The sequence below is a fragment of the Pezoporus flaviventris genome, unplaced genomic scaffold (genome assembly GCF_033815535.1).
Source record: "Pezoporus flaviventris isolate CSIRO_AGI_PZ_B2104156 unplaced genomic scaffold, CSIRO_AGI_Pfla_v1 ptg000096l, whole genome shotgun sequence".
Taxonomy (NCBI): domain Eukaryota; kingdom Metazoa; phylum Chordata; class Aves; order Psittaciformes; family Psittacidae; genus Pezoporus; species Pezoporus flaviventris.
This window is the reverse complement of record NW_026892644.1, coordinates 4,486,333-4,499,489: the sequence shown is the minus strand read 5'-3', so window position 1 is coordinate 4,499,489 and position 13,157 is coordinate 4,486,333. Positions and strand designations below refer to the sequence as shown.

At 38.8% G+C, this 13,157-nt stretch overlaps 1 protein-coding gene across 1 annotated transcript; it reads left to right on the top strand.

Moving 5' to 3' along the window:
- The first annotated feature begins 433 nt into the window (after nt 1–433).
- On the top strand, nt 434–12,680 carry GAS2L3 (growth arrest specific 2 like 3). The gene is made up of 9 exons (XM_061476334.1): nt 434–546; nt 1,774–1,821; nt 2,724–2,892; nt 3,271–3,389; nt 4,650–4,791; nt 8,522–8,585; nt 9,263–9,401; nt 10,132–10,239; nt 10,977–12,680. The coding sequence occupies exons 2-9, from the start codon at nt 1,792–1,794 to the stop codon at nt 12,327–12,329; spliced, it is 2,124 nt and encodes a 707-aa protein (XP_061332318.1). The 5' UTR covers nt 434–546; nt 1,774–1,791; the 3' UTR covers nt 12,330–12,680.
- The last annotated feature ends 477 nt before the right edge of the window (nt 12,681–13,157 follow it).

Sequence of the window (13,157 nt, the reverse complement as noted above, 5' to 3'; positions counted from 1 at the left end):
TGCAGATGCTGAGCATTCTTGTGATAGCTGCTGCGTGAATATTTTGCTTTGTTCGTGTTTTGAGTGCTCCCTGTGAATTAGGCTGCCTTTTGTTTTCCTGGGCAGTTAGTATGCTAGAGCGCTTGTTAGCCTATATGGAGCTCCTTATTTTAATGAGACCAGCTTCTCTACTGGCTGTTCTGCTGTTGTTTTATTTATTTTTTTTAATCAATGGAGCCTCTTATTGCGACTCTCTTGGGACAATAGCTTTCTTTGCTAAAGGAAAATGTATTGCCCTGGACAAAGCTGTGGGAAGCATAACATGCTCATTAGTAATGCTTGGTATATACACTGCCCTTCTCTTGTTCATTCATAGCAGGAAAAATGACATCAAGGAGAGGATGTCCTTTTTTTTTTTTTTTTTTTTTCCCCCTTAGAAATAAAAGGAGGGGAAAAAAATATCACTTGGAGTGTCCCTGATAAAGTTTGAGAAGCGCTAGCAGTCCTGGTTCAAAGAAGTGGCTTCAGCCTGAAAATAAACTGGTTGCTTGTTAGCTGGTCATAGGGGTAAGTTGGTTGAAATGCCTGATGTGTGGTCCTATGTAGCATGAGAGGGAAAAATGGGAAGGAAACAGCACCATTCTGCTTTCTGGCTAAGAGGAAGGGGGAGAATTTTTTGCAAGAATGGGGTCTTCTGTGGTGGGCCATAGAGCCTTTTGTTATAGAAAGGCCAAGTTGCACATCAGGTGGAGAAGAATGCCATCTACACATAAAGCTTAAACATCTGGGACACGAGAGGGAAGTTATTTATTTTTAAAGGAAAACAGATGAGTTTAAACTGTCTGACAGTGTCTGCAATCTGGTTTCCAGCTTCATCAGCAAGATGAAGTTTTATTGCAACTATTAAGTGATGGAGCAAGAAAGTTGTTTATAAGTGGCTTCAGGACACAGATAGGTACATTTTGAGGTTGTAACGCTCTCCACTACCACTTTGGAGAGCTATGCTGAGGAAATTCCTTCTGGTATGTATGTATGCAGCTATCCTGGTAATACTGTGCATTTCTAGACCTGGAGCCTACATTAAGAGACTTACTGATTGATCCCAAGCCCAGTGTAGAGTTTGTGCTGAGTTTTCCTGTGATTGAAAGCATTGCTTTAAAATACTGTGTTGGCTTCAGGAGAGAAAAGCCAGGGAAGTGTCCTGATAACCGTATTGCTGCAACAGCTTGTTGAAAACACAGGTATGTGCTAGTTGCCTGGAAATACAAAATTCCAACAGACATTAATAAAAATACTGATTTCTCTCATGTATCAATGCAAGAAGTCTCATTCTTCAAAATTATTCTTTGCTTTAAGATTTTCATAAACTTAAAAGTATTTAATATAAACTTGGGATACATAGATGCACATGCATGTGTGTACAAGATACACCTGTGTGGTAGCTTAAAAAGAAAGGGTGAATGCCAACATTGTTACATCCAAGAATGGTTTGGAGTATTTATATTTCTTTTTGGTAAAGTAAATGCCTTACAGCTCCTTAAATTCATGCAAACTTGACTATTATTTATACATATGAAGTTAGTTGCTTCTTTGTGCTGTAATAACTGCCCCTTTACTTAAGGGCACAGAGCTGACATTGACTGAATACTTCATCAAAACATTAGCTACTAAGATACTTCCCTCTTTCCTCCTTCATTCCCGATAAGACTTGTTCCTGTTTTACCAAAGCAGCACTGGGGGGTTTTTCTTGAAAGCAGGAGGGACTGTAATAAAAATACTCTTATCTTTTTCTAGAGGGAGCAACTAATGTAAATGCAGGTAACCATGCAGAATGCAGTTCAGGTAAATGGCTTTTGTAATGTTTGAATCCCTTATGATATTTTTTTGTTTTGTTTTAATGCAAAAATGTAACCTGAAGCAGATGAAATGCTAGAACACCCCCAAGTTGTCTCTATTAAAAAAGATTACTTATTTTCCTATTTTGCCAATGGTGCAATGTGAAAAGATATATAACCTGGTGTTCTCTTCCTAAATGCTGTTAGCTAAGGCTTTGAAGTCAAATGCTGAGTTATTGAAGAACTTGTTTGTTGATTAAGAGGAATTTTTAAAACTCCTATGTAAGTATAAACAATTATCTTTTTTTTGTACACACGCTGAACTGAAGGAAAGTATTTAAGAATACCAAAGGGCCTCTTTGTCTTCAGGAATTTTGTGCATCAAATTTCAGTGTGGTACTTTTCTTGAAATGTAAAGTACCTCTCCAATATGAAAATATTAAATCCCTAAGGGAAATGCTAAGGATTCATGTTCAAGCACTGTGCTATGTTCTTGCATGGAAATATGTTTCCTCTTAACGCCATCATTTTAATGATTTAAACACTTAATGCTTCTGAAATGAATGTCAGAGAAATCAGTAGGCTGTAGTAAATTATATGACAAACTTCAGATTTCATTACTTAAATTTGTTGAGAAAAAGAAAAAAAACCCACAAATTTAATGCACATTTTCTTCATTTAATAAATATGTAATTTTAAATCCAAAGAAGTCAAGAGAATGGATGTAGTAGTACTTTTGATGTAGGCATTATTAATGAGAGTTGCACCATCATGACTGCTGCTGTGTTGGTGTATCTGTCTGAAGGGGAATGAATACTTACTGTTTGAATAATTCAGAACTGCAAATTTTTGCAATATGTCTGCAAATACTAGACCTCGCTGTCTGCAGCTTCCTGACATCTTCTGCAGGTGTGGTTTGGAGATGACCTTCCCTTAAGTCCCCGCAGTCCTCTAACTCCCAGACATGGACCAGGTTTGGCAGATGTGTGCCTGTATGACCGATGGATATCTGTGCGGCATGAAGCAACTTTGGTGCCTATGCAAGAAGATCTGTCAATCTGGCTGTCTGGCTTGCTGGGTGAGGTTAAAAATCACTAATAAATTTCAAAGCACTTTCCAATATTCCAGTCAATGCTGACACTTAATACCTATAGTACTGTTAAGATCTTGTGTATCTGAGCCTGAATGGCTAGGAGAATTGCATTAAAATGCATGTTTTGGTTTTGGATTTAATGAGCTGCCACTTCTTAGAGGTAGGATGATAAACCATTCTAATTTATTTGCTGAATCTTGGTAGTCTAATTAAAATCTAATTAAATGGATATTTGATTTTAATTTACTTATATTTTTCTATTAATTTTCAGTGTTTAACACTGGAATGCTATTTGAGTTGCCTCTAAGTTCATATGAAACTTCTGTACCTTCTTTGGAGTAACTCTAATATTGATTTTTTTAGGAATAGAAATCAAAGCAGAACAACTGCTAGAAGAACTTGATAATGGGGTACTACTCTGCCAATTGGTTGGTGTTCTTCAAAACACAATTAAAGAATGTTGTAGCTCAAATAATTTAAGGGTAAGTTGTGATTTATTATTTTTTTTTTAATGCGTACATGAACTTTTTAATTATAAGTGGCAGTAAAAAGAGGCTGATTAACAATAATGTGGCTTACAGATGGGCAAGCTTTGTGCAAAAAATTACTTATATGCTTTGTTAATAAAATCCTATCAAGTTTTTAGTTTAATTCCAGTAGAAGCCTTGTCTGAGGAAGATCTAGTCAAAGTCTGGAGTTTGTTCCCCTGACATCAGTGTGGGTTGGTAACAAGATATCCATTGGCACTTGGTGGTATGTTTTATGCTCAAAACTGGTGGCTAAACTCTAGAATGTAGGCCAGCCATCAAAATATCCAAACTGAGATGTACCTGGACATGGGCTGTAGTGTTTTTGTTGGGAACCAAGACTGCGTTAAAATGTGAATCTCAAGCAACTTCCAGTCTGTGTTTGTCCCATGAAAAATACTGATTTGCTACTTTAAAGTATAAAGCCATGTAGGTAGCATATGGTCAACCTACAGGGGTATAGCTACAGCAGTGCTTAGATTTGTCAAATAGTAGATCACCAGCTAATGTGCCCTGATTGGTAGCGTTTCCCTTGGGGGCAGGAGGCACTGCTCACCATATCCAGTGATATTTATTCAAGAGCCATATGAATGCTCCAAATCCTTAGTTGTTTGGTTTTGGGTTTTGTTTTTTTTTTTTTTTTTCAAAGGAAGACAAGATTCATAACTTGTGTATCTGTGAACTGAATTTTTAGTTCTGAAGATACCAATTTAAAACCAAATAAGTACTGAATTCCTTTAAAGGAAACTGCCCCTTGTTCCCTTCTGTTTCCCTCTGCTTTCTAGAACAGGCTCTAAAATGAAGTCTGGCATCTGAGTATATTTCAGTTTAGTTGGAGTTCTCTGTCTGTGCTCATTCTGCTGCTGTGAACAGAGCTTGGGAAGGGCGAATAATTATCCAAACCTGTGAAACCACCAATAAGATTTCTACCCCAGCATGTGGGGAAATGGGGGACCAACTGTATAGGCAGCCTTTGGGAAAGGCTGCAGAGCTAAGGATTGTTTACTCCATGACTGTTCACAACGATAGGGTGGAATGCTTTCTACATTAGTGTGGCTTTTTTAATAGAATGCATGGTGGGTTGCACACAAAATAGTTACTAACCACTGTTTCTGTACTCTGAATTGAGGGTTTATTTTCCTTTGCAAATATGCTTTGAAATCTGTTGGCAATGTTGATGTGCACAATGTACTTTTTGTTTTCTTCCCTTGCCAGAATTTTCCTATGAGAAAAGTTCCATGTAAGAAGGATGCACCATCAGGATCTTTTTTTGCCAGAGATAATACAGCCAACTTTCTTAACTGGTGTAGGGCCATTGGAGTTGATGAGACTTATCTCTTTGAGTCTGAAGGTTTAGGTAAATCTACCTTTTTGTAAGACTTGCTTTGATCTCTATGTGGGTAACTACCTAGTCAGGGAGATCTCTTGTGTACAGTCTTTTGAAGTCTTTGTCATGAATATGCCTGTCTCATGCAAGCTATTAATACTTTTACTTATTTTAAGGAAGTGTTGGAGTAGAAGCCTTGAAAACACAGTTTAGTGACTGCTCTAACTCACATGATGCTTTTCCAAACTTCTAAAAGTTGCTGTATGGGCCAAAGTGGGGAGTGACAGTTGTGCAGCAAACTTTCACGTTTTTCAGTGAAAAGGCCCACTGAGAAAAAGAGAATAAAAGTTTGGTTTCACTTTCCCTGTGCAGGAAGACCACAGGGCCATGGAGTCAAGTCACAATAAGATCCTTTATTTGGAGTTAGAGCTCATTTTTGTTGCAGAAAGCCCTCAGAATTATGAATTCATGACTGCTAAATTTGGTAACAACAGCAAGGCATTGTATCTGAAGTGGCAACAGTCTGTTGGTAATTAACATTTACTTCAGGACCTACTTGACATGACTAAACCATTTGTGTTTTCCCATTTAATAAGATAGTTATAAAAATAAATATTGCCAACTGTGTGTGTACGACTGCCCCAATGCACAATCTGTCCCATATAACAAACAGCTTCCAGACTGATACTTCCAGATGGAATAAAGCTTGGTTAACTGCTAATTAAGAGGAAGTGTGCTTTAATTGCATGGTAAATAATGAAATGCTCTTCTACCAGCTATTATGTCAGTAAAAATTAATTAATACAAACTTTTCCGTGGCAAGCCAAAGATTGGAAATTTTTTGGCTACTTCTTTTTTTTTTTTTTTTAAAGGCAAAATATCTGCGTGTCAGCAGAACAGGAAAAATTTGCAAAGTACCTTTTGTTTTCAGTAATCAGATGCAGTTGTCACAATGTTTACTAGATTTTCTCAAAGTCTTTGTGCCATTTAATGTAATTTAAATGGGAGGAACTGTTTTCATGAACTGTTTTTCTTTCAAGCTCTCCTCCCGGCTAGTTGGACTTCCCATGCTTTCTCTATTGGATAAGACGTCTTTTAGAATAGTTAAGAAAATATCCTCATTTGCATCTGTCTCAGTCTGATTTAATTAGTGAGTGAATCTCTTTTCAGTGCCATGAAATACAGATGAGTAGGAGAGCTGAGATACAGGAAAATTGGTTTTAATTTGCTTTTTTGCAGTGCAACTTGTATGAACCACATTGCTTAAACATCTTAGTTCCTGTGAGTGGATGGGTAACTAGAACTTGTTTAACCTCCCTGAGATAAGCAGACAGGATTTCCTAATACTGTGGCTTTTGCTCATAGCTAAGAAGTGTTTTGAAGTCTGATTGTAACTCTTGACACAAGCTTGCTTTATGGCATAAATATCTTCTGTGAGCCTTTTTGGCAGTTGAAATGAGCAGACTTGCAGCCTCCTTGATGAAACATTCTTTCTACTGGTGTTTTCCATCAAACTTTCAATCCATTCTTTATGAATGAAATAGCGGATAGACAATATAACAATTGTCTCTTTCCCATCACATATTTAGATCAATGCCTCCTGAAAAGTGTGGGTGGCTGTGAAGGTACTAAACTAAGTGGCTCCTAAGACAGTAGAAAGGGAGGGTAGCCATCATAGGACCCCCTTTGACATTCAGATAAATCTCTTGATCTCTCTTAGGGGTAAATTTGCATTTTTCTACTCTAGATTCAGGCAAATAATGCCACTTCTGTTACAGCTGGCAAAAACACAACCAAAAAAAAAAAGGGATTAAGTGACTTCTAGTACCTTTTATTTTATGACTGTGTCAACTTTCTATTTTAGATTTACCCTTCATAATCAGATGCTTTTAAAAAGTAGACTGGTGTAGGTGATGTAAAGAACATCTGCCCGTACTCTGCTTATACTTTAGGAAACACTTTAGTCTCATTTAAAGCGAAGTTGTTTTAAATTTGAGCATCAGGAAGATGTTAGATTTCATCTGCAGATATAGAGCTGGCTCATTATGTTTCTCTTCAGAATGAATTTCCAGTTTCTACTGAATATTGTTACTGCACATTGCAAAGAAAGTCTGACTTGTTCATATAAAAGTTATACCATATGAATATCATATCTACAGCTTTTCCCATTTCTTACACTTACTGCTGGTTGGGGAAAGAACAGTGCCATGTGTGTGGGTTGAGGGGAGCTGAATGACCTTTCTCCCAGCCTTTGGTTTCTGAGTTATTAGGCAGTATTCCTGGTTGGCTAAAAAATTGCAGGGATGTTTGTTGTTTTGTTTTGTTTTTTTTTTTTTCCCCAAAGCCTTCATACAACTGTTTGTAGAACATTTTGAAAGCACCTCAATTTTAAGGGTTGTATTGGGACAGAGGAGGAAGTAGTTACTTGTGGGTGAGATTTTAAACTATTTTCTTTCTCTGTTCATGGCCTAGCTTCTTTTTCCTTGCTCACCTAAAGATGGAAAGATGCCAAAACAGGCATTGTTTTCCTTCTGCCTCTTCCACTCTTCAGTGCAGCAGTAGAAATGATTAAACATTTTCATTTCAAATCTGTCAAGAAAATCCAGAAGAGCTGCCACAGTCATCTTCACGCTGCTTGGTCATCACCTTGCTCTTCCATTTCATTCTTCAGCTTTCCTGATTGTCATTTCGCGTGCCTACATGGCCAAGTAACATGCACCTGCTAAAGCTTGTCTGAATCGAGGGGTACAAAGCAGCCTCTGCATTGGGCACTAACTGGGTTAATGTGGGCACAGTCTTTGAGATGCAAAGCCTAATGCAAAAATCAGTGCTGCTAACATCTGAAATAGAGTTGCTTCTTCTCTGTGATCACAGCCAATATCTGATATTTGAATCTGAGTATTTGTCTCTTTAAACCAATGTCATTCTCGCCTCCTTCCTACAGTCAGGGTTTTTGACCATCCTTTTCAGACACAGCCTCACAAAGATATCAAATCCTGAAGCAAACCTCCGGGTGGATGGGGCAGGAGGTAGGGCCTGACAGGGTGGGGTGAAATGTGGGTATAGCATGAGGTAGGGTAGCTGCCACAGGCAAAGTGGAACTGGGTGAATCTGACAGCTCCTGCTGGTACCCAGAGCTGGCCACTCTTAAAGTGATAAGAAAAAAGATATGTTGCTTACTGAAATGGTAACAGTCATCCAGATTATTCTTTCACAGCCATGGGTTTAAACCACTTGGGCTGACTGGCTGCATAGAACATCCACTTGTCAGCTAGGTCACTTGCAGTGTATTCTACAACTGTTCACCTATAGAGTGTGTGGGCTTATCTGTGTCTGTATGCACGAGCAAGGACAGATGGAGTATATTTTCCTATTTGCAGTTGCTGAATACTTTTCATCTTTAAGACTGCAATAATGTATTTGAGGATAGCAAAGGAAAAGCTGTTGGATTTTCCTCCTCAGCATAAGAGAAGCATATTTCTCTTAGGAGGTAGAGAAGAATTTGATTTCAGGAGTGCCAGGATGGGTTTAAACATTTTATGGAATAGAAAATTAGATCTGGAAAGCATGTAGTGCTTTATCAATGATAATGTAGCTTGCAGAAGCAATAATTCTGGGTAGAATGATGGCAAAGTTGATCATCTATTCCTTCTATCTAATCATCTATTCCATCTATCTTCCCCCCTTTGTGTACTTAATTGCACAGGGCTCTCTACAGTAAATACGAGCTGTAACTCCCTTTTATTCTCTTCCCTTTCAGTTTTGCACAAGGATCCAAGACAAGTGTATCTTTGTCTGTTGGAAATTGGGCGCATTGTGTCCAGGTATGTGATCTGCACATGTTCCTAACAAGACAGTGAGGAACACATTCTCTTAAGTGAAACCGAAGATAAAGTTAAGACAGTCTGTCGCCATTAAGTGCAATGCAGTAAATGTTAATTCTGTGCAGAAAGTAGGGATGAACTTTTCTAGGACCATTGTACAATATAAGTATTTTTTTAAATATTTGTCAGATTTTTTTCCATGGAAAGGTGCTGATCCACTGGTGTTTATAGCTGTATATTTAGATGCTATGTTCAGCTTATAGATATGTGTACATCATGGAAGAAACTCACTGACATTAAATACAGTTTTAAGGTTGTTACTTTTTAAGATTTTTTGGCAGATATCTCTATCATTCTCTAATTTTAGACTTTTAATTTATTTCAAGAGCAGAACTGGAAGCTTTAAGATAGTTCATCTAAATTGAATGTGGCCCAAATTATGTAGTTTGGACTATATTTTTGCTGTTGTCTTTGGTAGCTCCAAGACCACTTTAGAGGGGGCTTCTACTAGAAACTCAAGCTGTTCCTTCTCTTGGGTTATCAGGACAGTGATTCCTCTGACTGATTTAGCGTTGTTCCCTGTCAGTCAAGCCACTCAAAATTTTGCATGTTTGTTATCATCACTTTTTGTTTTCTTTAGTAAATTAGCAATTAAACTGTCCACTTATGAATTTGAGGTATGGAGTTGAACCTCCTGTGCTAGTAAAACTAGAGAAAGAAATTGAGCTAGAAGAAACACTGCTAATGACTTCTGGGCCACCATCACCTGTTAGCACAGCAAAGTCATGCTGTCACCATGGGGAGCTGCATGAGGCAGTAAGTACTACTTGTTTATTGTGTTCTGAGCTTTACATAAAATTCTAAGTTTGGTACTTCTGTGATCTGACTCAGTAAGCATTTATTTTAAATGTCCTCTATGTTTTAATGTAAAATGTCTGCTTCTTTGGGAAAGTCAGCCATGAGATCCTCGCTCTCTCTGAAAACTCACTGTTTTTCCTTCTTGGCAATTTAAGTTTCTAAGTGTCTGTAAGAGGCACATCTTTTCTAACCCCGGACTTATCTGAGGACCTTTTCTCTTTTTTTAAGTGGTTTCCTTCTTGGGTGTCACATAGAAGATTAACTTATAAAAGTTAGGGAGAACTCTGAAGTACTCTTGGGTCAGGTGTGGCAATGGATTTGGTCAGAGGGGAAACCCAGGCACTTGTTTCCATTTTTAGAGACCATAACAGTGTCTTTACAAGGTTGTGATGGGAACTGATGCTGCTATGTATGATGTTATGAACAAATCTTAAGTGAAATTAGAAACAATTTCAAATTGAAGAAGTTGTGAAAATTGGATTGGGACAACTAAAAATGTTTGTGCATACAGTTTGTTCTTTAATCTTTTATTTGACATTTTGAGGTTTTGTGTAGCTAAGATTTTATTGTGAGGGTACCAAATTCTAGGATTATCTTAGGTTATAGGATGAAGATAACAGTATCTTTGTGTGTATTTAATATTTCAAACTTCTGTCAAAGTAAAAATGCTTTCATTTTTAATAACTAGGTTAAACATATAGCAGAAGATCCTCCCTGCAGTTGTTCCCATCGATTTTCAATTGAATACTTATCAGAGGGACGTTATAGACTGGGAGATAAAATACTCTTCATAAGAGTAAGTACTTTCTTAGAATTCCAATTTGTATTCATGCTGGGAAGAGAAATGCTTTTAGGTGACATGCCTCATTTCTATGGTATTGTTTTAGAATTACAGAATGATTTATGTTGGGACACAATGCCATCCAATTGCCTATTCAGAGTAGGTGTAGCTACTTAGGTCTCGCAACCATTGATTTTTACAATCTCATTAAACCAAGTTAGTTACTCTTCTCTGTGCTGTTTCTTAAATTTCAGTAACAACTTGCAATATAAATAAGGATAATGCTATAGAATATTCTGAGAACATTGCTTGTTCAAAATCTGGACACTTGGGGGTTTATAATTTGTAGGATGCTTGATCACTCTTTTCAGCAGGCATAAGAGTTCGTGTTACAAACACATCCACAATTTGGACAAAACCTGTATCCAAAGCTCTATATACTAAATAAAGATGCTGACAGAAGGGTTGAAGTGTCTTCTAAATATATGGTTTCATTATTTCCTGGCACATAACAACTGCCTCTGCAGGAGAAACTGTTTAATAAAAGAATTAGGAAGCATAAGCCTTATTTATCACATAATTTCTATTTAAAAAAAAATGTTTCTCTGTAAGAAAGGAGGTCCTTTTTCTGGGCAATTTAAATAAATGTTAATGTAACATGAAGACATAATGCTGCATAAAACAAGATAGAATCCTCTCTTGTTCTTCTCCTGCTCTCTTTTCCCCTCCTCCCCCTCTTCCTCCATTCTCAGATGCTACATGGCAAGCATGTGATGGTCCGTGTTGGCGGAGGCTGGGACACTCTTCAAGGTTTTCTACTTAAATATGATCCATGCCGAGTGCTTCAGTTTGCAACTCTGGAACAAAAAATCCTGGCGTTTCAGAAAGGAGTCACCAGCGACAGTGTCCCCAGCTCATCAGCTAGACTTCAGGAGCCTCCTGTTATGAATCCAATGTCAGCTGTCAGTATGTTTCAAAAGCAGCCATCAAAACCACCACTGACTCCTCTTTCAACTCCTGGGGCCAGTGCCAAGAAGGCTTTACCTAAACGTCCTCAGTCCCCCGTCCTGGCATCATCAAAAGTGCCAGTGCTTCCATCCTCTACAGCCAAGTCATTGAGAGTCATGTCCAAATTACAAGGGTCTCCTCTGAAACCATTACCTGGCACCTCAAAGAAACTGGAGTCTTCTGCACACAGTTCACCAGCTTCTGCTCCTTCGCAGCCTCTAAGCAAAAGCTCTTCAGCTGCAGGAGCAAGAACAGCTCTTGTTCACTCTGAAACATTGCGCAAACGTATTTGGTCCCCTGATGCTCCCAAGATGAAATTTACCCTGCCTCAGGGCTCCCCAGCACCAACGCTACATCCTGCATCCTCATCCCCTAGAAAACAGCCATCTCCCTTGCCTGGGACAGCTGAAACAATCACTTCAATACAGAAGCGTGTCCCTGCTAAATGCAAACCTGTATCTGACACGAAACCCAAAGTGAATTCAGTTGGTCCAAAGGCTGCCCAGCCACCTGTGACAAACCTGAGTGCTGTTGCCAAGTTTGCACAATCTCAGCAGCTCCTTGCAAAACCTCATTCTGAAAATGTTGTTCAGACCTCAGGAACTAGGTGTCGGCATCCTCGGAAAGCTCCACAAACAGCTACTGATCGGGCAAGGAACCTGAAAAGTCCTTCAGTCCTAAAACACTCAGCTTCTGCACCTTCCCTTGAAGTTAACAAAGCATTAAAGTCACCACCTGCGCTGGTATCTGCAAGCAAAAATGTATCATCTGCTGTCAATAAGCAGCCTAATGCCAGTAAACCCCCTCAGGTTGGACCCGCTTCATCCAAGCCTCCTGAACGCACTCCTTTATCTGTTGTACGGCTTCCTCAAACTTCAGCCAAAGAGGCAGTGACCAAAAAGCCAGCACAGCCTTCAACAGAAAACTTGCAAGTAAATGAAGTCTTGGCCCCAGCAGCCAAGAAGCCTCTCCCTAAGGGAAAATTAGCAATGACGTCTAACAAAGGAATGCCTGGTGTATCAAAAAGTCCTCTTATGAGGAGCAGGCAAGATGATCACTATTTTGTTATGACAGGGAGTAAAAAACCCAGAAAGTAAACATAATTCTTACTTTCTGTGGAAGTCTGAATTTTGTTCCTGTGGGCCTCTTGTAACTGCTACACTGAAGACAAGGAAAAAAGTTTAATAACACTACATTTACCATGAAATATTAGGTATAACCTACATTTTGTTGCATAACTTAGAGTAAGAACTGTATTTTGTGATTTTGATATTTGGATATATTTAGAAGTGAGCTTGCTTGCTGTGTAGCATTGCCAGAATAGAGAGTAACATCCCTGCTTGCTACTAGGCTGACCTGCTGCAGGGAAGTTGGGAGAGAGGAAAGGGGAGCTAGGGCTGCTGCTTTTGCTGCCACCCATTTTCAAGGGAGCAAAGCCTGCCCAAGAAACATCTGTCTGTGGTTCTGGCACATCTGCATTGAGGCCCTTGGCAAGCAATAGAGCTGTGCACAAGCTGTAAAATTTATAATACCTCAAACAAAAGTGGGTTTTAGTTCACCATTGTCCTGGAACCCAGATTTGAGTCATCTGCATGTATTAGAAAGAGAAAGAAATTTCTAATCATGTTTAGCTTTGACAACTGCCATTATCAGTGTTCACTGTGCCCCCCATACGCCTTAAAGTGGCTTCTGCTCACTTGGAAGTGGAGCCTTCTTAGTTTAAGTTGGATGTGGAAAATCATGGCCTTGATTCCTTGCTCTCATTGTGCCTTAGCCTTTCAAATTCAAGACGGATTTCTTCAGTGAGCAATGCTACTTTTAAAATCCTGGGCAGACAACCTTGCTTAGAGCCCAGTCTTTCCTAGAAAGCTGTTGCTACATGAAGAGAAGCTCCCGAGTTTTGCTGGGAGAATGCTTTCCCCTGG

Coding starts and splice junctions, on each gene's coding strand:
- GAS2L3 (XM_061476334.1), top strand. CDS start 1,792: ATGCAGGTAACCATGCAGAATGCAGTTCAG. Junction 3,390..4,649: donor GTAGCTCAAATAATTTAAGG/GTAAGTTGTGAT, acceptor TTCCCTTGCCAG/AATTTTCCTATGAGAAAAGT. Junction 8,586..9,262: donor ATTGGGCGCATTGTGTCCAG/GTATGTGATCTG, acceptor TATGAATTTGAG/GTATGGAGTTGAACCTCCTG.